This window comes from Salvelinus sp. IW2-2015, linkage group LG18, assembly GCF_002910315.2.
Source record: "Salvelinus sp. IW2-2015 linkage group LG18, ASM291031v2, whole genome shotgun sequence".
NCBI lineage: Eukaryota > Metazoa > Chordata > Actinopteri > Salmoniformes > Salmonidae > Salvelinus > Salvelinus sp. IW2-2015.
In genome coordinates this window covers 59637425-59662500 of record NC_036858.1, presented here as the reverse complement: position 1 = coordinate 59662500, position 25076 = coordinate 59637425, and the positions used below count along the sequence as shown (strand labels likewise).

The window sequence follows — 25076 nt, the reverse complement described above, 5'->3', positions numbered from 1 at the left end:
TGTGTGGCGTGACCGTCTCTCTGATAATTTTGGAATATTAAATCCACGTCCTTTCTGAACTACCCTGCTCTCTGCGCCTGACTCCTTCACTCACCACTTTTGGAACTGTGACAGCAGCAGTCAGGTTCCCTGATCTGAAATATGCTTTTCTGACATGTAGACAAAACATCCTTTAGTATCCTGATGTTCTTTATCTCTAGCTTGTAAGCATGATATACTATACCTCTGTAATGTGGTGCGTGCTGGTGGCAGGGAAGTCAGGCGCAGGAGAATAAACTTGGTAAAAACMGAGCTGTTTAATAAACATCAAAACCTCCGAAAACCAAAGTATACAACATAACAAATAGAGGGTGCAAAACCCGTCGCACACCAGAATTAACAATACACACCTACATACAACAAACAATCTCATGAGGGGAAACAGAGGGTTAAATACACAACATGTAATTGATGGGATTGGAACCAGGTATGTAGGAAGACAAGACAAAACCAATGGAAAATGAAAAATGGATCAATGATGGCTAGAAGATGGGTGACGTCGACCGCCGAACACCGTCCAAACAAGGAGAGGGACCGACTTCGGCGGAAGTCGTGACAACCTCCATCTGCTGAGCTGAAATATAAACCAGATAAATATGTCTCGCCAACTTTCAGGTTATACGACCGCATGTAAATATTGCTCAACAATTTATTGCCTTTCATCTTGATGTTCAAATATTGACCAGCGGCTGCCGACCACGCGCCAGTTCATTACGTTTTAAAACGACACAACGACGACAAGCTTTCAATCCTCCCTCCAGGTCTATCTCTTATCCTTCCATTTCTCTCCTCCCTCATCTCTCTCCTCCCTCCCTCCTTCTTTTGTTTGATTAGGCATGACCCTCTCCTCATGCCGGGGAACGAACAGATTGAGAACATGGACATGAACGTGAAGAAGTACGACTCCACAGGGATGTTCCACTGGTGCCAGTCCAAAGACATCGAGAAGGTCATCTTGGTGGGTACCTCACTCCCTCACGCTTCTCCATACTCCCCCCCGCTGAGGGGGTCATTCATCAGTGGCTGTGTCCCAAATGTCACTCTATTTCCTATATAGTGCACTACTTTTTACCTGAGATCTATGGGTTTTCTGTGGGTCCTGGTCAAAAGTAGTCAACTATAAAGGGAATAGGGTGTTATTTGGAACGTATCCGGTGACACGGTCCTCTCCCGCGACAGACGTGTCGTGTCACAAAAGGGCAGTTAAACACATTGTAATGAGGTGGTTGGCATGCCATTTGCTCCATGGGGGAGTCCTGTGTATAGGACATTTCTTATACCAATATGCTGTATTAGAAATGGCAAATTACAATCTAATAGATACTATATTACAGTCAGTAGGTGAATAATAATTTCAAGGGACACTTTGTTCAGAATAACTGAACTGAATAAGGATAGCATTGGTTAGTAATTTGCAGCCTGCAGGTATAATGCTTTATTACTTGTTATAAGTAAGAGCCTTTCTAATGTCCTTTTATAAGGCTTGAATTATATTATGTCACTGGATTTGTTTCCCTGTCTCAGACCAGAAGTGAAGCTGCCATGACTGTCCTAAGCGGCCACGTGGTCGTCTGTATATTTGGAGACGCGAAGTCGGCTTTGGTGGGCCTAAGGAACCTTGTGATGCCTCTGAGAGCTAGCAACTTCCACTACCACGAGCTGAAACCCATCGTGTTCGTGGGTTCTCTGGAGTACCTGAAGAGGGAATGGGAGACCCTTCACAACTTCCCCAAAGTCTCCATTTTACCTGTGAGTAGAGCTAAATCACATTTTGAAAATTGATGTCAGTTTGTTTTCCTCCAGAAGAAAGACACAAAAGGAATATGAGTTAATTGAAACAGAGTTAAATAACTGAAACTGAGACTCAGCGATATGACGTGACCATTCACACTTTGTACAATGACTATCTTTGTTTAATGTTATATAGCTGTATATACCTTTACATTTTGGCTTTGTTCAACTACAGTGTTGTATAAGTTATTACACTGTAACAGATTACTGTGCTGCCAGTAATTTACTGTAAAAAGTACAGGAAATGTTTTACAGTGTATAGAATAACTTTTTCACATTTGTATCCCTCTCCTGTCACAGGGCACACCATCACATCTCTACTATTATCATTTATTATAGAATAATGTTTGTTCATCTTATATTCATATTTCACAGGGCACACCATTAAGCCGGGCCGATCTGAGGGCTGTCAATATCAACCTCTGTGACATGTGTGTCATCCTYTCGGCCAATCAGAACAATATTGACGACGCGTCACTGCAGGACAAGGAATGCATCCTGGCGTCACTCAACATCAAGTCCATGCAGTTTGACGACAGCATCGGGGTCTTGCAGGCTAACTCCCAAGGTAAGCAAGGGGAAGGAGTTGGCCTATCATAGTTCAGTGCTCTGCCCAGAGGGGACAGGCCCTGGCAGGAAGAATATCCCTGACCGGGTGTGTTTGACAGGAAAGCCTGGTGATTCATGTTCTTCAATGACTAGTTAGCTACTGGTTGGTTTCTTCATAATGTAATTGGTGATAATCTGGCATTATTCTGGCATAAAGCCTTACTTGAGGAAGCAAAGTCAATTAAATGTGTATTTGTTTGTAGATTAAAATGCAAATGAATAATAAGAATTATTATTATTATTCATATGTAATCAATCTGACAATTTCTATATATTTTTTATAGCAGATCATTTATCAATATTATATCAAACAATTCTCGTGTGAGGAGTGGCAGTGGAGTGAGATGGTCTTCAGTAATGGCCTGCCACTCCCTGGCATTGAATGTAATGTAAATGAGACCTCTTGACCTGAAAATACATTTCTGTGCACTTTGGTTGTGTCTCTAATACTTGTATGACCTAGCGGTTTTCCGTAGTCAGCAGCAAGACACAGATGTCAAAACAAGGACCATGTATAATGCATACAGCATCACTGAATGAATGTGTTTACTTGTCAGTTTGAGGAAAGCAAGAGATGTCAAGTCAATCTCACGTCACTTGTTTTATTATTTCGTGGCTTTAATGGAAACAAAATGTAACATTTGTTATGTTTTAGGGATGGATGGAGGGACCTCTCAAGAATATTACACTCAACATTGTGTAATATTGTCTTACTACAAATTATTTGAATGTGACAAAGAATGGCTAAAATATATATCAACTTATTATAAATAAATCATTATTTGTTCCTTTCTACTGATATACCTTCCTCAGATAATAGATAAGTAAAGGGAAAGGGGGATACCTAGTCAGTTGCGCAGCTAAATGCATTCAACCAAAATGTTTTTTACGCATTTAGCCCAACCCCGCTGAATCAGAGAGGTGCGGAGGGCTGCCTTAATCTACACCCACGTCATCGGCGCCGTGGAACAATGGGGTTAAATGCCTTGCTCAGGGGCAGAACAACAGTGCTACATAGCAGGAATGTGTTTTGTAGTAACCCACAATGTACGCATTTATAAAGCCTTCATAACAGCTACATACAGCCTTTTAATATATGTCATAGGCAGTCATTAACGTCTATATATCTTTCCATGCAGGTTTCACTCCTCCAGGCATGGACAGGTCCTCTCCTGAAAACAGTCCACTTCATGGGGGGTTGGTCCGACAGGCTTCCATCACAACAGGAGCCAACATCCCCATCATCACTGAACTAGGTATGTCAGCAGGTATGAATGAAATGTCACTTTGACAAACTCTTTTAGGAGGGTGAAATGTGTGAAAAGGAAAAGTTTCATGTAATTATATTAATACTTTTTTGTAATGATTGACGAAAAAGCACCAAAATGKATTGCCTCATTGAGAATATGAAACATTTTCTAATCTAATCTATAGTAAGAATGTTTCAGGTTTTGACGATGACAACCAACCAAAACCAAACAGAACATAATTCCTCAGTCAATTGCTGCTCTCTAACATTCTGAAGATGATTTTCATGTTTTTAACCATTCATGACTAATACATTCATCTAATCTTAATAACCTCTTGAACATGCTTCATCACGTAACTATTTCTCCCTAACACTTGTCTGTAGCAACATTATCAAAAACAGCAGGCAAAGTCCTGCCTGTGGTTTCATTCAGTCAGGATAAAAGCAGTGGGATCAACATACAAATAATAACAGAGCTGGGTAAGAAGCTACTGCCTCAGTGTTGCTCTACAGCCGCCTCCTCCTCCATCAAGCTTCCTTTTGATTTCTCGTCCTGCCTGGCCCAAGAGGCTGTGGGTGCTTCCCAAATGGCACCCTATTACTTATGTAGTGCATTACTTTTGACCAGGGCCCTGTGCCTTGGTCAAAAGTAGTGCACTATGTAGGGAACAGGGTGACATTTGGGARGTAGCCCTAGTCTGGTTCATTCCCATGGTATCACTTTGAGCACATTGTACTATGTTACTCTGGGTTCTTTTGTTGCAATTCACTGTTTTGGCCTATTTTTTTCTTCCTTTCTTCATGCGCCTGTTCTTTTCTTTCTCTTTTCTGAGAATCACAAGGACCTTTCATCCCAATACAAGTCCTTGTGGCTGTTTCCAAAGTAGCATCTTAGTTCTTCATAGATCATATCCTCTGGCCAATGACCTCCTTCCTTTCATCTGACTCGTCAAATCTGACTGACGTTTATTTTCGCACCCAGCTGGAAGTGTCTGATAGAAGTAACACTTCTGAAACAAAACTCAACATCAATACTTTCTTTTTTAAAAGCTTTGTGCTTTTTGTGGTCAAAGGCATGTAAAAAAAAATTGACATAGTTTTGGGCAGTGAAAAGTATGTAACAAGACTTTTTAAAGGAATACCCTGAACAAAAATATAAACGCCACACGGTAAGTGTTGATCGCATGTTTCATGACCTGAAATAAAAGATCCCAGAAATGTTCCATAGGCACAAAAAGCTTATTTCTCTCAAATGTTGTGCATACATTTGTTTACATCCCTGTCAGTGAGCATTTTTTCTTTGCCAAGATAATCCATCCACATGACAGGTGTGGCATATCAAGAACCTGATTAAACAGCATGATCATTATTCAGGTGCACCTTGTACTGGGGACAATAAAAGGCCTCTCAAAAATGTGTAGTTTTGACACAACACAGTGCCACATATGTCTCAAGTTTTGAGGGAGCATGCAATTGGCATGCTGACTGCAGGAATGTCCAAGAGAGCTGTTGCAAGAGAATTGAATGTTCATTTCTCTACCATAAGCTGCCTCCAACGTCGTTTTAGAGAATTGGCAGTACGTCCATCCGGCCTTACAACTGCAGACCACGTTTATGGCATCTTGTGGGGAAGCAGTTTGCTGATGTCAACATTGTGAACAGAGTGCCCCATGGTAGCGGTGGGGTTATGGTATGAGCAGGCATATGCTACAGACAACGAACCCAATTGTATTTCATGGATGGCAATTTGAATGCACAAGAAAACAGTGAAGAAATCCTGAGGCCCATTGTGAGGCCCATTTTTTTTTACGGTATCTGTGACCAACAGATGCATATCTGTATTCCCAGTCATATGAAATCCATATATTAGGTCCAAATGAATTAATTTAAATTGACTGATAACCTCATATGAACTGTAACTCAGTAAAATCAATGAAATTGTTGTATGCTGCTTTTATACTTTTGTTCAGTGTAGATATAGTTGGAACTATAGCTATATTTACAAGACAAAACGATATCTTATTGGTGTCGTTAATACTATATATTTAATCTATTGAGGATTGTTTGCGTTGAATTTCAAAGCTTGAGGCTTTAAATATGCATGAATTCATGAATGCATGAATGGCCTGGATATGGGTTGTAAGAGCTGACCACAAATCCAACCAGAGACAATACTCACAGATTCAATATACACTGAGTTTACAAAATATTAGGAACACCTGCTTTTTCCATGACCAGGTGAATCCAGGTGAAAGCTATGATTGCTTAATGATGTAATTTGTTAAATCCACAGTGTAGATGAAGGGGTGGAGACAGGATAAACCTTTCCTGCAGTCAAATGACCAAAGCGCCCTCTAGTGGCATCATGGGTGGAATGTTATTACTATTTTTCATAATTAATAAACATTTATTGATTTTTACACCAAAAATCCAGTGTTTCTATGTCAAACGGTTTTGTTATATTTCAGTCTTCTGTAATGTACATTGGGGGAGTGCTGCAGAGATGGTTGTCCTTCTGGAAGGTTCTCCCATCCCCACAGAGGAACTCTAGAGCTCGGTCAGAGTGACCATCAGGTTCTTGGTCACCTCCATGACGAAGGCCCTTCTCCCCCGACTGCTCAGTTTGGCCGGACGGCCAGCTCTAGGAAGAGTCTTGGTGGTTCCAAACTTCTTCCATTTAAGAATGATGCAGCTGTGTTCTTGTGGACCTTCAATGCTAAAGACATTTTTTGGTACCCTTCCCCAGATCTGTGCCTCGACACAATCCTGTCTCGGAGCTCTACGGACAATTCCTTCAACCTCATGGCTTGGTTTTTGCTCTGACATGTACTGTCAACAGTGGGACCTTATATAGACAGGTGTGTTCCTTTCCAAATCATGTCCAGTCAATTGAATTTACCACAGGTGGACTCTAATCAAGTTGTAGAAAAATCTCAAGGATGATCAATGGAAACAGGATGCACCTGAGCTCAATTTCGWGTCTCATAGCAAAGGGTCTGCATACTTATGTAAATAAGGTATTTCTGTTTTTTATTTGTAATAGATTTGCAAACATTTTTTAAACCCTGTTTTCACTTTGTCATTATGYGGTATTGTGTGTAGATTCAAGAGGATTTTTTATTTTATTTAATCCATTTTGTTTAAGACTACCAATAAATTATTTGACCCTGATTTAGCCCACTGCAATAAAAAGTTAAAGAAGGATTTTTAAGCCTTGGGACAATTGAGACATGGATTGTGTTTGTGTGACATTCAGAGGTTGAATCGGCAAGAAAAAAATATTTAAGTACCTTTGAARGGTGAATGGTAGAAGGTGCCAGGCGCACCGGTTTMAGTGTGTCAAGATCTGCAACGGTACTGGGTCTTTCACGCTCAACAGTTTCTTGTGTGTATCAAGAATGGTCCACCACCCAAAGGATATCCAGCCAACTAGACACAACTGTGGCAAGCATTGGAGTCACATGGGCCAGCATGCCTGTGGAACGCTTTCGACACCTTGTAGAGACACCTTGTAGATGGCCCAAAGAATTGAGGCTGTTCTGAGGGCAAAAGGGGGTGCAACTCAATATTAGAAGGTGTACCTAATGTTTTCTACACTCGGTGTATGTTTGGTTTCATCAAGGATGCCTATAAAGATTAAGATCTTCTCCAAGTACAACAATGATTTGAATGTATACTTTTGAAATACTAAACCCCCATTGATTCTCATAACAATCCATATCTCCTGCCATTGACTGTTTAAAGCAATCCCTCTGTGCTATCAGGCATTGTGTACGTTCTATCACTGAATATGTGATGCTTCATAGTCACTGTTGGATGTGAACCATGTCTTAGATTAAGTTGCACATTTAGTCTGTATGTAAAAGTATATAGTATGCATGATAATTCTTTACTCCATATGGTTGAGCTTTTGATCAAATTGAGTTGTACTGTATTGTATATTCAGCAGCCTACACCTTGACCAAACCGGCCCCATACGCGCGTCCACCATTGTGGTCATGTTGATTTTTGTCTCTCCRCACCAGACACGTTTATGACGCGTTTATGAAGTTAAAATATCAAAACCAACTGTGAACCAACTCTATTCATTTGGAGACTGGTCGAAACACACATGAAACATTCATGGACATTTAGCTAGCTTGTTGTTGCTAGCTACTTTGTCCTGGGAGATAAACATTGGGTTGTTATTTTACCTGAAATCCATAATGGTCCTATTTTTTGCTGGATCTCTGTAGAATTTTTACCCATTTTGAGTTAACACACAATTTTCTACTTTGACAATTATTTCACAGGTAAAGGGGAGACCTAGTTCGTTTTTTGTTCGTTTTCTTTGATTAAATCAAATCAAATTGTATTTGTCACATGCGCCGAGTACAACAGGTGTAGACCTTACAGTAAAATGCTTACTTACAAGCCCTTAACCAACAATGCAGTTTTAAGAAAAATAAGTGTTAAGTAAAAAATAGATAAGTAAAAAATACTTAAAGAGCAGCAGTAAAATAACAGTAGCGAGGTTATATACAGAGGGTACCGGTATAGAGTCAATGTGCGGGGGCACAGGTTAGTCGAGGATTAATCTCTCCACATTCATCTTTCAATCACCCACGTGGGTTAGTATGCTTGGGAAAACCAATGAGTAGATGGGAAAGGCGGGATTTACAGCGCATCAGCGCATCCAAACTGCCTGTTGACGCACGAGCAGTTTGAATGAAATGAGTGAATAACATGTATGTGTTACAATGCTCACGCACGCAACCTGGCCGGTCTAGTCGGCATGTTACTGGCAAAGTCAACAGCATGTGTTTCATGCTATACCATGATACTGTAGTAGCATACACATCAATAAGTTCCTATTTGTATGTCTTTCTCCACCAGTGAATGACTCCAATGTTCAGTTCCTGGACCAGGATGATGATGATGACCCTGACACAGAATTGTACCTCACTCAGCCCTTCGCCTGTGGGACGGCCTTCGCAGTCAGTGTGCTGGATTCCCTGATGAGTGCGGTAAGACACAAAACCCAGACCTGGAGGCTTGTGTTGGCTCCCCTGAGCGATTGGCTAGGCTTTCGCTCAGTGGGCTCGCCAGAGACCCGGGTTCGGACCCCAGTTGATAACGCAAAGTGCTTGTGGTTTATTTCATAACCTAAATGCGTAATGAAAATATTGGTTAGGAAGGTGTAACTATAGATGTTTTTAACTAAAAGGTATCTATACAGACATCATCATATCAAGCATGGTCTTAGTGGAATCCCATTGGTACAATTGCATTTTATGTCCCAGTGTTTAAAAAGCTCCAGGAAGACAGACACGAAAGCCTGGCACTTTACCTGGTATGATGGCTTCATCTGTCTACCTTTCACATTGACTGAGAAGCTGCCTTCAAGTGCGATTCACTGTAGACAAAGGTCATGCTACTTAATAGATTGGCCTCGTCCATCATTCTGCTCTGGAGCCCTGACAGCGGCCCAGCCAGGGGACATGTCCCTGTGTAGAACAAACAAGGACAGACAGACAGAGAGACAGCTGTAGCCTCTATAGTCTACAGCGTTAGAAAGCGGCAGACATCACAGTACAGGCTCACTAATGGGGAACAAAGCAGTGATCAAGATGTGCATGATATTAGGAAGAAGGGACAGAGAAATCAAAAGGCCTGAACATGTTCTCTAGTCTACATTGGTGTAAGTGACTAAAAGGAGGTTGTTACATATTTATTATCCCACCACTGCTACTCTACTGACGTCTCTTCTCTATCCAGCTAAACCTTTCGTTCCCGATCTTACCACTCCTAAGAGTACTTCAACAGCATGAATGTGTAGGAACAAGTCACCGTAGCTCTGTCTGATGGACGTGAATGGAGAGGAGTGAGAGAGAGAGTAACCTGCAGTAATTGGAATATCCTGTTTGTTCTGTCTGGGTGCAGGGCGACGTGAAGAGACAGGCCAGGGTTAGATAGCACTGTCTCTTCAGGCTGCATGGCACTTTGAGTGGATTCAGCTGTGACTTTGGCTGGGTTTGCTTTGCTTAAGGATACTCCCTCTCTCTCTCTCTCTCTCTCTCTCTCTCTTTCTCTCTCTCCTTCTCCTTCATCCTTTCAGACATACTTCAATGATAATATCCTCACCCTGATCCGGACGCTGGTAACAGGGGGGGCCACTCCGGAGCTGGAGGGTCTGTTGGCGGAGGAGAACGCATTACGAGGAGGCTACAGCACGCCGCAGACCCTCGCTAACCGYGACAGGTGTCGTGTGGCACAGCTAGCCTTGTACGACGGGCCTTTCGCTGACTTGGGAGTAAGTGACTGGTTGTGTTTTGTCACCTCGGCTTGCAGTAGAGAGAAGTCCTTCAGGGCTGTTTGCTCATCGAGGCCAGTAGGGGAGAACAAGGCATGTGGAGATGGCTGGGTGATATGATATATCCAGGCCTGTGACCCCTATCATAGCAAATGCTGAACCATACAAACAGTGGACATGTTTATAATGAAATTCATTTTGAGGGAGATATACTATGTTCATATGTAAATACACCTTTCATTCACATTAAGAAATATTTATCAGATTTTTTATTGAGATCTGTATCATTTGACAAACGTGTGTGAAATATCAAAACTCCGTATGAAATGTTCTGCTTCTCTGCCTTACAGGATGGTGGTTGCTACGGTGACTTATTTTGTAAAGCTTTAAAAACTTACAACATGCTGTGCTTCGGAATTTATCGATTAAGAGACGCACATTTAAACACACAAAGTCATACAAGTCAATGCACTAAACGGTGAGTATGTTGTAGCTTAAATTACTGTTGGCAGAATGTGGTTGGTTGCAAAACTGGTTGCAACGACATCATTACAACTAGATGTCAACCGTTGTAATATGGTTGTAATTACGTCATTTCAACCAGCTTTGGCATCTGGTTGATAATTTTTGGGGATAAATCAATAGTAGATCATCTGTATTGATGACTCATCACTGGCTCTTTCCTCTTTAGGTATGTGATAACCAATCCGCCATATGGTTTTGAGTTGGTGCCATCAGACCTGATCTTCTGCCTGATGCAGTTTGACCACAATGCGGGTCAGTCCAGGGCCAGCCTCTCCCACAGCTCCCACTCCTCCCATTCTTCCAGCAAAAAGAGCTCCTCCGTCCATTCTCTCACTGCCACCAACCGTACCAACCGCGCCAAGAGCAGGGACTCGCGGGACAAACAGAAGTATGTACCCCTCTAAAGATGGTTGCATCCCAAATGGTACCCTATTCTCTATATAGTAKACTACTTTTGACCAGAGCCCTATTGGCCATTTCATTTATGGTACAAAAGGTTAATAAAATAAAGAGTGTTACTGCTTGACAGTTAGTGTCTCTTTTAAATCATTACCAATTTGGGGGCAAAAAAAGAAAAAAGATTGTTGCTTTTAGGGTTCAGGGAATAGGGTGCCATTTGGGACGTAACCATGTTTGTCTGATTCTCTGTGTTTGTGTTTGTTGAGTAATGCAATGTGAACTGTCTTAACTGTTGTCAAGTGTCCTATCCGGTTTCTTCTCACTGATCGACATCAATGGGTCTATAACATAGAAATCAAAATGGCTACCGAAGTGCCTTAAGTCGATGATGACAGCCAGTGCTTGACTTGGGCCAGAGCTGTCCGGAGCGCTGTACCGGCACTTCAAATTTTTGGGGAATTGGGTACCGGCTCCTCTATAAAACAAAAAGCATGTTGCCGGCCCAGATTCCCACACCAAGGCAAAAAAGTTTGATCAAAGTGGAATGCAGGCAGGATCTGCATTGAATAATAGCAAGGGAGAGTGGGCATTCATTTTTCTGATTCCTCTTTGTTCAAGTCTATTTGCCGCTAGTCAGTGAATCTGCGTGTGACAGTAGACTTGTGCAGATTGAAAATGTGCCAGGCTGAACGGCATGATGCGCAGTTCCAAGTTGTCAAATTAAGGTTTGTAAGGTCATGGAAATTAGTTTCATAATTGTTGTTAATGTAAATCATGAAAGCACACTTTTAAATATGAGCAATCAATTAAAAAATGACATATCAGCCATTATCTGAATGACCCTTCAGTGCARGTCTGTGGTGCTGCATGAGTGCCAGTGTGAGTGGGCTYTTGCCCGAGGAGAGAGAGCGCAACATTTCAGGAGCAGGTATAAAATAATGACAGACAACAGACTAACTAGATGGCCAATTCAAAACATAACTTGTAGCAGTTATGTCGCTATTTAATTATAGCTAACTAAGCATTAATGTAGTTGTCGCCTTTCCACCGGCACTATAGATAGCCTAAATACATCTGCASCGTAGGAAAGCTGGGATTCCCCTCTACGGAAAAGTATGAAAATGTATGCATTCCCTACTGTTAGTCYCTCTGGATAAGAGCATCTGCTAAATTACTTATATGTAAATGTATTAAACAGTTATCTCCCCTGAAACAGTCATATCTGAGCCTTATACAATACCAGTCAAACTACTCATTCAAGGGTTTTTCTATATTTTACTATTTTATAATAATATAATAATAGTGAAGACATCAAAACTATGAAATAACACATATGGAATCATGTAGTAACCCAAAAAGTGTTTAACAATCAAACTATATTCTTCAAAGTAGCCATCCTTTGCCTTGATGACAGCTTTGCACACTCTTGGCATTCTCTCAACCAGCTTKAACTGGAATGCTTTTCCAACTGTCTTGAATGAGTTCCCACARATTCTGAGCACTTGTTGGCTGCTTTTCCTTCACTCTGCGGTCCAACTCATCCCAAACCATCTCAATTGGGTTGAGGTCGGGTGATTGTGGAGGCCAGGTCATCTGATGCAGCACTCCATCACTCTCCTTCTTTGTCAATTACAATACACAAAGCCTGGAGGAGTGTTGGGTCATTGTTCTGTTGAAAAACAAATGATAGTCCCACTAAGCGCAAACCAGATGGGATGGAATGCTGGGGTAGCCATGCTGGTTAAGTGTGCCTTGAATTCTAAGTAAATCACTTCAATTTATGAAGCTGGTAACTCTAATGAACTTATCCTCTGCAGCAGAGGTAACTCTGTGTCTTTCTTTGCTGTGGCGGTCCTCATGAGAGCCAGTTTCATCATAGCGCTTGGTGGTTTTTGCGACTGCACTTGAAGAAACTTTCAAAGTTCTTGAAAAGTTCTGGATTGATTGACATTAATGTCTTAAAGTAATGGTGGACTGTCGTTTCTCGTTGCTTGTTTGAGCTGTTCTTGCCATAATATGGACTTGGTCTTTTACCAAATAGGGATATCTTCTGTATACCATCCCTACCTTGTCACAACACAACTTATTGGCTCAAACACATTAAGAAGGAAAGAAATTCCACAAATTTACTTTTAGCAAGGCACACCTGTTAATTTAAATGCATTCCAGGCGACTACTTCATGAAGCTGGTTGAGAGAATGCCAAGAGTGTACAAAGCTGTCATCAAGGTAAAGGGTGGCTACTTTGATGAATCTCAAATATATTTTGATTTGTTTAACACTTTTTTGGTTACTACATGATTCCGTATGTGTTATTTCGTAGCTGTGATGTCTTCACTATTATTCTACAATGTAGAAAATAGTCAAAATAAAGAAAAACCCTGCAATGAGTATGTGTGTCCAAACTTTTGACTGGTACTGTATATAAAGATGTCTAGTTAGATACCTTATCCATTTGATCCCTGATTCATTGAACGAGGGAATAATTTTTTTAAGACAGAAGTATTTGGTTTTAATATTTCATATCAAGGATGGCAACAGTAAYCAGCCTTCCAGTGTCAATAATGCTTACTTTTTCATGTAGACTATAATAATAGTCATGCAAATTTGGTTAAAAGTCATGGAGATGTCATTGAAAATGTGTATGAACCCGTAACAGTGAATAATCAGAGGTCTCTATAGCATAATGTTTGTATAGCATACATTTTTGAATTTCGCCGAACATGGTTTAATGGACCGACTTGGAAAAAGACAGCTCCTGCTCCTTTTTTCATCCCGATTCAAGCGCTGATAACAGCAGAAGGTAACACTTGATATTAAGATCCCTTAATAAACCATTTATAAACAGTTTACTTACATTTATTAATCATTGTTCCTATATTTGTAAATGTCAATAAGCAATCTGTAAATAGGCATTTAAGCATTTCAATTATTTATTACTGAGTTAAGATAATGAATAAGGTGTTTGATCATAGTATGTCACAATTTCAAAATAATTTATAATGTACTACCAGTGTACTAATAAACCAGTTATAAAGCAGTTATTGTCAACTCATCAGATTATTTATAAGGCATGTGTTAATGGTTGATTAATGGTTTGACTCACTATTTATAAACATATTTATAAATGTATTTATCTATGTCAGGTATTCCCAAACTGGGCAATGCCGTCGGGGGTACGCCAAATAATAATGTGATTTTAAATTTATTTTTAAGTCCATTTATATTTTCCAAAGGGACTATACATTTGGGTGAGGTTTGAGTAGCCCCGTTTCACTGCCAAAAATAAAATTWAACRATCTCGTGTTCAGCGAAATAACAGCACAATGTCAAGTACAGGTAGCCTAGTTAAATAATMAACATCCAATCACATTAACCGTTACTTTTTCGCGGGAATTCCACTAACGATCCGTATGTAGCCAAACGTAGCTGCRGCTCAATCCATTTGCTCGAAAATTGATAAATGGTTAAAGAAAGTAAGGCCTGTGTCCATAGAGACACATACCAGCTCTACTGGTAGTACTGCTAATACCAGCAGTACTGCACCTGTCAATGACACAAGTTGTTCTGCTTCCACGAGCACATCCAATGCTAGCATCAGTAATTCTACATGTGTTGTTCGCCCAGCTAGCATGGACACTGACAGTTGTGAATCTGATGCAGCCGAAGAGCTACTGCTCGCTTACCCGGGAAAGCATCGAACAACAGACAGGGACGTTGGACCATCGAAGAGGCACAAATATGATGAGAACTGATTTGGGGTTCACTTATATTAGGAGTAGTGCCTTTCTTCAGCCACAGTGTGTTATATGTGCAAAAGTACTATCTCACAACTCAATGAAACTCTTGTGCAGACATTTAGAAACAAAACATGGCAATTTGAAAAATAAGCCACGGGAGTAGACGTGTATAAAAGCAACAGATACCATTAATAAGAAGGGTCTAGAAGCGTCTTATATGGTGAGCTACCGAGTGGCTAGGACAGGCAAGCCCCATGCTATTGTGGAGGACTTCATTCTTCCTGGCTGGGACAAAGCTGGGTGAAAAGGCCCAAAASACTATACAGGTCAAAACGATCATATGCCACTATGTTTTCACTGCAGGATGGAAGGTGTCACTGGACTCCTAATTATCCCATTATCTACTCCGCGAAATCGAGAAGATTGAAATAATACTCGTTTTTTTATTAAACTGCCTTTTCCATCAGCATGCTAGGCTAACTAATGCTAAAGCAGCCCATTGGATTCCAGAACACTCCCGACAGCAACTCACCCCAATGCTAGGCGTCACATGCTGTTTATAAATGGTTTATTAAGCCAAGGCTCCTTAATATAAAGTGTTACCCAGCTGAATATAATGCAATACTACACTTGTAATCTCTAAACAAGGAACTACTCACACATACTGCATACTGAGAGATCATTTGTGTGTGATCTCCTTGAGAATACTGAAGTTTAAGTGTGGGTTTACAGGATATCTTTAACAGTTACTGAGGTTGCTGAGTGAGTGCTACAATGGTTAGTACTGTAGGTGAGACTACAAATATACTTACAAGCTTGTTTTTATTTATCTTGCATATTTTTTGGTCTTACATAGCATACTTATTTTAGTGTTTTAATATAGGCGAATGCCTATTTTAGATATATTAAGTTTTGATTTTGCATGCTTTTCATATCTTTTTTTAATTACAGTGAAATCAAAAAGAGGACCATTTAAACAGTAGCATGGAGAACTCTCTGAACGCTGTGGAAACAAGCATGAACATTCTATAGTTGCTTTGCATTTGTATACCAATGTAGCGTACATGCTGTAACATCAATTTATCAAATTATAAGCAAATGAATTGGAACCATGTTACCGTAATACACTTTGATGTGTTCAAACGTTTTTAGGGATGGATATTAAGCTAGCCTGAGGCTCAAACTTTTTATACTGGGCTAGTAGAAAATATGACAAACTAGCCAGCCAGGCCAGTGAAATGTTCAAATATCGCATGGCACAGATTTTGGACATGAATTTGTGATCTACTAGCCWGGCTGGTCAGTGCCCAAAATCCTTAAAGGAATACTTTGGGATTTTGGCAATGAGGCCCTTTTATCTACTGCTCCAGCGTCAGATGAACTCGTAGATACCCATGCTAGTAGATACCTATAGATTTCCAGGCATTGCGCTTACGCTAGTTAGCATTGGCTCTCGAAACTACCTCTAACTTCCTTCATAATGGACACAGAGACATAAACATGGTATACACGAGTTCATCTGACTCAGAGGAAGTAGATACAAAATCCTGAAGAACCCCTTTAAGTTTCATCCTAGCACATTTAGAATGGTTATTAGACATATGGTTATACAATGTATGATGTCTATTTGTCTTACATGCGTAGTTCACACTTGTTTTTCTAAAGTGCAACAAGGATGAATAAAATGGGCCAAGGTATGGATGCGATGAATGAATATGCATGAAGTAGATAATGCATCAAAGTCATGCACTTGTTGACTTTTTGTTTTGCTTTCTAAATGAAAGCAAAGAAGCTTCTGGTGTTTCCAAAATAAATGCTACAACGCCCGACAGCATCCCAGACCTGCATGACTATAAGCTCGTCATCAGTCCCTCTTAAATACTACATTATGGAGTAGTTCATATGATCACACCAAATGGTTTGATGCCACTTTGACTTGTTTTCAGACAAAGTAAACAGCAAACACATTTTCCAGATGGGGACAATTAAAGGAAACAAAGTAAATCCTTTCAGCCATAATGGATCTTCTACACTAACCACCAATACTTCAGCCATTATGGATCTTTATCACAACCACCAGATACTTCAGCCATTATGGATCTTTCTACACTAACCACCAGATACTTCAGCCATTATGGATCTTCTACACTAACCACCAGATACTTCAGCCATTATGGATCTTCTACACTAACCACCAGATACTTCAGCCATTATGGATCTTTCTACACTAACCACCAGATACTTCAGCCATTATGGATCTTTCTACACTAACCCCAAGATACTTCAGCCATTATGGATCTTTCTACACTAACCACCAGATACTTCACCATTATGGATCTTTTACACTAACCCCAGATACTTCAGCCATTATGGATCTTTTAACACTAACCACCAGATACTTCAGCCATTATGGATCTTTTACACTAACCACCAGATACTTCAGCCATTATGGATCTTTCTACACTAACCACCAATACTTCAGCATTATGGATCTTCTACACTAACCACCAGATACTTCAGCCATTATGGATCTTTCACACTAACCACCAGATACTTCACCATTATGATCTTTCTACACTAACCACAATACTTCAGCCATATGGATCTTTCTACACTAACACCAGATACTTCAAGCCCATTATGGATCTTTCTACACTAACCACCAGATACTTCAGCCATTATGGATCTTTCTACACTAAACCACAGATACTTCAGCCATTATGATCTTTCTACACTAACCACCAGATACTTCAGCCATTATGGATCTTTCTACACAACCACCAGATACTTCACCATTATGGATCTTTTATACACTAACACCAGATATCACCATTATGATTTCGAGGGGACTCAAGGTAACACTAACCACCATATACTTCTGTGAAAGTACACTTGTTAGGACAATGTCATTGAATAAGTAATTTCATAATTTAATATATACAGTACGGCTTTCAAATCAACCGTCAGTTGGTCTTGTAGTTCTAATTTGATCCACACAAGGCAGGTTGCATCAAGCCAAAGCCTGAAGCCCCTCATAAAGCAATATTACTTTTGAATGATTTTAAATCTTGAATATAAACATTATCGATTTTGYGTGGATCCCAAATGGGACCCTATTCCCTTTAAAGTGCACTACTTTTGACCAGGGCCCATAAAGCTCTGGGTCAAAAGTAGTGCACTATATAAGGATTAGGGTGCCATTAGGGARGCAACCTATGAGCCCATTTCAGCCATCCCAGCTGACCCAGAGCTGAATGCATTGATTGTTGTAGACTATTGTACTGTGGCGGTACATTATGATATTTGCATTGCATGACCACTGACACACACAACAGCATGGTAAACTATTCTATAAAGATAGCTTGCTATCTGACATTAGGTCCCATTCAGCTTAAACAGTACTGATTTGGAATGCTTATGATATAGCCTTTTAATCACTTAGACATTTTGGTAAACAGTGATTGCATTCCAAGTGGCACCTTATTCCCTAGTGCACTACTTTTGACCAAWCCCCTATGGGCTCTGGTCAAAAGAAGGTGCACTGTATAGGGAATAGGGTGACATTTAAGACGGAACCAGTAACATCCACAAACCATTAACTGTTTGATTTCTCTGTTGCTTCTCAGAAAAGACATGGTTTACAGATGAGCCTGAGAACGCGGCCTACCACAGGAACATTCACATCAAGCCAATGAGTACTAGTCACAGTAGTCACACAGCCAACCACCAGGTCAACCAGAACCCTTACAAATCCACCAACAACCATATTCCATCCATCAGAGAGGTGGAGGACGAATGCTGAACTACAGAACCCCATGTTGACACCTACAGTAGAACCCACCTGTAGAACACCTGGGGAAAACACTTGGAACTAGAAACCAAGAACATCTAGAACCCACCTAGAGAACACATGGAAGTACACCTAGAACCCGTGGAACTGGAACCTGAAGAACACCTTAAAGCTAGAATCTTTAGTTGCTTTAATGATATATACCCATTGAATCTTGAAGAATATAACTTAAACTTGCCTCATGAGCTTAGTTCAACTGTCGTACCCCATCAGAACCCAAAATATATGTTTGTTTTACTCCAATGTTTGTAAACAATGTAAATGTAAACAAATACTGTATAGCCTCAAAACATGGTAAAAACTGTAATGTTGATATTTTGGCTGGTCAGTCCTTCCATCTATAGCTCTCTCTCTGAATTTGAGAGTGGTTACATTTCTCCAGGCCCATCCCTCAGCTTTTTTTACCCCCCCAAAAAAGGGTTGACCGCTTTATTATTTCAAGTAAAGATTCTAGCTTTAAAGGGATACTTTGGGATTGTATATATTTCCCCCAGAGTCAGACGAACTCGTGGATAACATTTTTATGTCTCTGTGTCCAGTATGAAGGAAGTTTMAGGTAGTTTCACGAGCCAATGCTAACTAGCGTTACACATAGACTCCCAGTCATTGCGCTATCTGCGCTATCTGCTAGCGTGCTAGCATGCTAGCAGATAGCCATAGACTTTCAGTCATTGCGCTAACGCAAGTTAGCAACTTCCTTCAAACTGCATGCAGAGACATAAAAATGATATCCACTCTGAGGAAGTAGATATAGGGCCTCATTGCCAAAATCCCGAAGCATTCTTTTAACATAGAACTCCAGAGAACAAAGGAATAGTTGGGCCGAATGGGGTGTTTGCATGGGAAAACATCATTCAGTATTCTCCCTCAGATTCCTTCTTCATCAGTCACCAGTTACTGATCACATCAGTACAAACTAACCTCTTGGAAAAGGACAACCTTTTTCCAGTTCATATGTACAGTACATACAGTAACATAATAGATATATTTATATATAAATGAAGCAACGTAATATACATAAATACAATCATATATCAATCAAATGTACAGTCAGTCAGTCACTAACGTTAACACTCAGCCATGTAGTTTGCACAGCCAGTTCCTCCTTAGTGACCAGACTCCATCATTTACCCATTTTGGAGAATGAGGGTCGCTTCAGTCAGAATAGATAGCAACGCAACACAAGATTACATATGATGAAACATTATATTAGATTGTTATGAATCGGGACAAATTATTTGCCATTGAAAGCATTTTCATTTTTTTTACTTTCATTTGTAGAATGGTGTTTCAAGACTGACATGTATCCAGTATTGGAAAGTCGTACGCTTTGGGTCCATGTGTTTTTGACATGCCTGGTAAGATACAATACATAACAAAGTTTGCAAAAGGGTATATGGTATTTTTTGTTAAATGCAGTCCCACCAGAATTATATTGTTATCGATTTTGATTTCCACTTTGTGGATCGTCATTTAATAAGAGTAAATTCACAAGACTATATTTGTGATTGATTGTCAACATTCATGTCAAAATAGTAAATTTTATTGTATTGGCCCAAGCCTTATTTCGATTGGCCAGTTTGTTTTTGCTTCTTCTAATCTACAGGATGCTTCCTGCCTTTTTAGCTTTGATATCAATGTCCAACAAATATACTGGAATATGAGATGTGGGTGGAATGACACTGGAAATACAAAATAAACCATATTCCCAATACATTTGACCTGTCATTATAGCGACATAATGCTATAACCCAAGTATGATGAAGCTGTTTTGGAGGATGTTCAGTAAGCTAACAGAGCAGCTAATAAGATGAACGGACCTTAATTACCTTAACTAATAGGCCTACCTATTGGATTAGGTTATACTGTATAACCCTACCTGTATAACCCTACCTATACCTTAATTACCTTAATAGACTTACCTGGAAGCACAGGGAGGGTTATACTGTAAATTATGTTAATATCACCAGGAATTAGGTGAAAGAATGAGAAAGCCACATATGGTATGAAGTGGGTATATATATCTGTAGCTCTGGTACCATCGCGCAACTACAACAACCCCTGACCTCTGAACCCACTCACCAATCTCTCTGCAACTCTCTGTTAGTAGAGGAATGCGCATTAACCCCCTGGACCAGAGCTATACCTGTAGACGGATCCTCCTTTGGCTGTAAGCACTGCTTAGCATGGAGGCATTAGAGTAGCTTGGATGTTCTCCATGACCAGTCCCAGTGCTATACTCAGACTGTAGAAGAAGGTCAAGGATTTTCTGTAGATATACCCCAAAACAGCTGAATCATAAAGGGAGCATTTGGCTAACTACAGTACAACACTTTTTAATGCCAGTTTCTCATGTTTTGGTGTAACACAACTGACACTCAAACTGTTCACCAATTTGTCATGTCCATAAACCATAACCATATGTGTTCATCTATTTTCTGTCTGCATACAATACAAAGCAGTARATGACTCTAAAGAGACAGAAAAGTCAGTAATCTGAAGAAAGAAATGGTGTGGCATTTTGCTGACATGGGGGAACACCCAAGATTTCCGTGCCTCTGTGCCAGCAATGTGCCGGGCAGTGTTTAGGTCAAAGGACAACTCTGGCTAAAGACCCACTGTAGAGAAAGTGGTTTATTAAGATAGGGATTATATAGAAACAGGGCATGTATATTGCTATTGCTAAAGAAGGGCGTGTCATATCTAGTCATAGAGACATTTCAAACCGTATAAATTACATTTCAAATCATGTAAATTCTTGGAAATATGTGATATTTAATTGCAAAAGGTTATTGGGAATGTACACATTCCCTGAAGATAATTAGCATTGTAACGAATAATGAGAGTTAAAAAGTCTTAAACTAACATTGAAATTAGGCATTTACTTAGTAACTGCGAAATAAAATGTTCTATGTTTACTTCTTGGTCCTTTCAAGAAGTCAATACAAAGCTTTAGTGAATTATTCCTATTGCGTTTATAGAATYTTGGGTGAAGAGGAGATTGGCATTGCAGTTTAGCTTGTTTTGTTTGTATATTTTAACACTTTGATTTGTGGACACGATGACAAGTGCTACATTTATATTTCTGACTATGTCATACAGATGTAGAATCTTAATTTGAGCCAGTTTGCTACAGCAACGAAATAATCCTGCAGCAAAAGGAAATGTGAATTGTGTGTATTAGAATTCATGGACATTATGAAAATGTTGCTTTAGGGAAAATCAAGTCTGAAATTTCAAAGTGGAAACTACAAACTTCAGAAGCCTTTTTGAACCTCAAATACACTACTATCAAATTAAGGTCCTACATCTGTACATACAATATCCAATGCTAAATACAGTATATTGTCTTTTTAAGGATTGTAAATAAGTTGTACATGATTTAATTTTGTATTTTCACAAATTAAAAAAACTGATGTATTGTGTTCTATGTCATATTGTTATTTGTGATCTTGTATTTGTTTTTAGGTGGGGGGATCCCTAATAATTGAATTACTAATTATATTGTACATATGAAATATCAACTCCATTTTAAGAGCAATACAGTCCAGCATACTGTAGCTTCTAGGCTATATATTCTAGTATACACAAGGCATTTTGGGGCAAATTCAGATATAGGTAATGTATGTTTTTCCTACTTACACTTTCCAATGCACTTCTCAGTAGTTGGTATTCCAAATGAAATCAAATGTGCGTCGAATACACCTTACAGTGAAATGCTTACTATAACAATAGCAAGGCTATGCACAGGGGGTACCGGTACAGAGTCAATGTGCGGGGGCACCGGTTAGTCGAGGTAATTTAGGTAATATGTACATGTCAGTACAGTAGAGTTATTAAAATGACTATGCATAGATAATAAACAGAGTAGCAGCAGTGTAAAAGGGGGGGACAATGCAAATAGTCTYGGTAGCCATTTGATTAGATGTTCAGGAGTCTTATTGCTTGGCGGTAYAAGCTGTTTAGACCTAGACTTGGCGCTCCGGTACCGCTTGCCGTGCGGTAGCAGATAGAACAGTCTATAACTAGGGTGGCTGGAGTTTTGACCATTTTTAGGGCCTTCCTCTGACACCGCCTGGTGTAGAGGTCCTGGATGGCAGGAAGCTTGGCCCCAGTGAAGTACAGGGCCGTARGGACTACCCTCTGTAGTGCCTTGCGGTCGGAGGCCGAGCAGTTGCCATACCAGGCAGTGATGTAACCAGTCAGGATGCTCTCGATGGTGCAACTGTAGAACCTTCAGAAGATCTGAGGACCCATGCCAAATATTTTCAGTCTCCTGAGGGGGAATAGGTTTTGTCATACCCTCTTCACGACTGTCTTGGTGTGCTTGGACAATGTTAGTTTGTTGGTGATGTGGACACCATGAACTTGAAGCGCTCAACCTGCTCCACTACAGCCCTGTCGTTGATAATGGGGGCGTGCTCGTCCTCCTTTTCCTGTAGTCCACAAGCAGCTCCTTTGTCTTGATCACGTTGAGGGACAGGTTGTTGTCCTGGCACCAAAKGGCCAGGTCACTGACCTCCTCCCTATAGGCTGTCTCGTCATTGTCGGTGATCAGGCCTACCACTGTTGTGGTCGGCAAACTTAATGATGGTGTTGGAGCCATGCCTCGCCATGCAGTCATGAGTGAACAGGGAGTACAGGAGGGGACTGAGCACACACCCCTGAGGGAACCCCGTGTTGAGGATGTGTTGTTACTTACCCTTACCACCTGGGGGCGGCCTGTCAGGAAGTCTAGAATCCAGTTGCAGAGGGAGGTGTTTAGTCCCAGGGTCCTTAGCTTAGTGATGAGCTTTGAGGGCACTTGTGTTGAACGCTGAGCTGTAGTCAATGAATCACATTCTCACATAAGTGTTACTTTTGTCTTGGTGTTTCCAGGTATTCAGATTTACCTTATGCAGGTCTTAAAATGCTCTTTAAATACGGTGTACCTTTAATTCGAATTTTGTTGACAGACTCACTAGAATATCAAGAGAAGAGGTTCAGAATATTAGGGATCAATGAAAGAAACTATCTAAATATACGAATATTCGTCTCCGTTTCAGTATCAATTGGTAGATTTAAAAAATACTCTGATCTTGTAAATGATTTTAGGGTTAGGAAAGTATTTATGAATCATAAAAAACTGGTTTGTTGAGCCTTTATGAACAAAATATATTGATGAAGCAAAAGACAGTGGTTTGATTAATCCTGAAAGTTTCCATATTTAAGTTAAATCCATGAAATATTGGAAGGTGAGACAAGTGTACAGTACAATAGGGGTTAAACAGTCCTATAAATCTACCATAATAATCCTCACTAAGCATTGAACTGTAATGACAGCAGTGCAGTCGTCTTGAACCGTGCGCCAGGCTGCAGGTTCAAACTGCTATGTGTGATCTGAGTTCTATAATTATTGCGCAACGTAATATGATCCACTATTGCTAGCGACCCTCAGGAAAAACTACACGGACGTGACAAAGGAAAGAAAGGTTAACAGAATGGAATGGAATGATGCAAAATGTAGGCTACAAATTGAAGGACACTAAAGTGACAGTTATAAATGTATGTTGGTATTACTGTCTCCCAATAGTGGCTAATATTTAACATGATATAGCATATAGTGAAAACATTGTAGAGCGCATAAATCAACACGGTAGGTTGGGCGCTACAATATATCAATCAAATGTACTTATAAAGCCCATTTTACATCAGCCGATGTCACAAAGTGCTGTACAGAAACCAAACAGCAATCAATGCAGATGTAGAAGCACGGTGGCTAGGAAAAACTCCCTAGAAAGGCCGGAACCTTGGAAGAAACCTACAGATGAACCAGGCTCTGAGGGGTGGCCAGTCCTCTTCTGGCTGTGCTGGGTGGAGATTATAACAGAACATGGCCAAGATGTTCAAACGTTCATAGATGACCAGCAGGGTCAGATAATAATAATCACAGTCGTTGTAGAGGTTGCAATAGGTCAGCACCTCAGGAGTAAATGTCAGTTGGCTTTTCATAGCCGATCATTCAGAGTTAGAGACAGCAGGTGCGGTAGAGAGAGAGCATGTCCGGGACAAGGTAGCATGTCCAGTGAACAGGTCAGGGTTCCATAGCCACAGGCAGAACAGTTGAAACCGGAGCAGCAGCATGASCAGGTGGACTGGGGACAGCAAGGAGTCATCAGGCCAGGTAGTCCTGATGCATGGTCCTAGGGCTCAGGTCCTCCGAGAGAAGAAAGAGAGAGAGAAAGAGAAACAYAACAAGAGAGGGAGAATAAAAGGGAGCATACTTAAATTCACACAGGACACCGGATAAGACAGGAGAAATACTCCAGATATAACAGACTGACCCTAGCCCCCCGACACAAACTATTGCAGCATAAATACTGGAMGCTGAGACAGGWWGGGTCGGGAGACACTGTGGCCCCGTCCGACGATACCCCCGGACAGGGTCAAACGGGCAGGATATAACCCCACCCACTTTGCCAAAGCACAGCCCCCACAACACTAGAGGGATATCTTTAACCACCAACCTACTACCCTGAGACAAGGCTGAGTATAGCCCATGAAGATCTCCCCCACGGCACAAACCCAAGGGGGGCGCCAACCC

At 40.5% G+C, this 25076-nt stretch overlaps 1 protein-coding gene across 3 annotated transcripts in view; it reads left to right on the top strand.

Moving 5' to 3' along the window:
• LOC111978374 (calcium-activated potassium channel subunit alpha-1a) overlaps positions 1 to 21918 on the top strand; it is a 223622-nt gene extending 201704 nt beyond the window's left edge. For 2 of the 3 annotated variants that reach the window (XM_024008405.3, XM_024008403.3), the window contains 9 exons: positions 874 to 997; positions 1564 to 1788; positions 2206 to 2398; positions 3579 to 3695; positions 8564 to 8694; positions 9786 to 9980; positions 10331 to 10458; positions 10672 to 10893; positions 18270 to 21918. In XM_024008405.3, coding sequence (XP_023864173.1) covers positions 874 to 997; positions 1564 to 1788; positions 2206 to 2398; positions 3579 to 3695; positions 8564 to 8694; positions 9786 to 9980; positions 10331 to 10458; positions 10672 to 10893; positions 18270 to 18291 — 1357 coding nt within the window. In that variant the 3' untranslated portion in view covers positions 18292 to 21918. Of the gene's footprint in view, positions 1 to 873; positions 998 to 1563; positions 1789 to 2205; positions 2399 to 3578; positions 3696 to 8563; positions 8695 to 9785; positions 9981 to 10330; positions 10459 to 10671; positions 10894 to 16308; positions 16338 to 18269 lie in introns of all 3 variants that reach the window. The other variant, XM_024008407.3, reaches the window with a different exon arrangement.
• The last annotated feature ends 3158 nt before the right edge of the window (positions 21919 to 25076 follow it).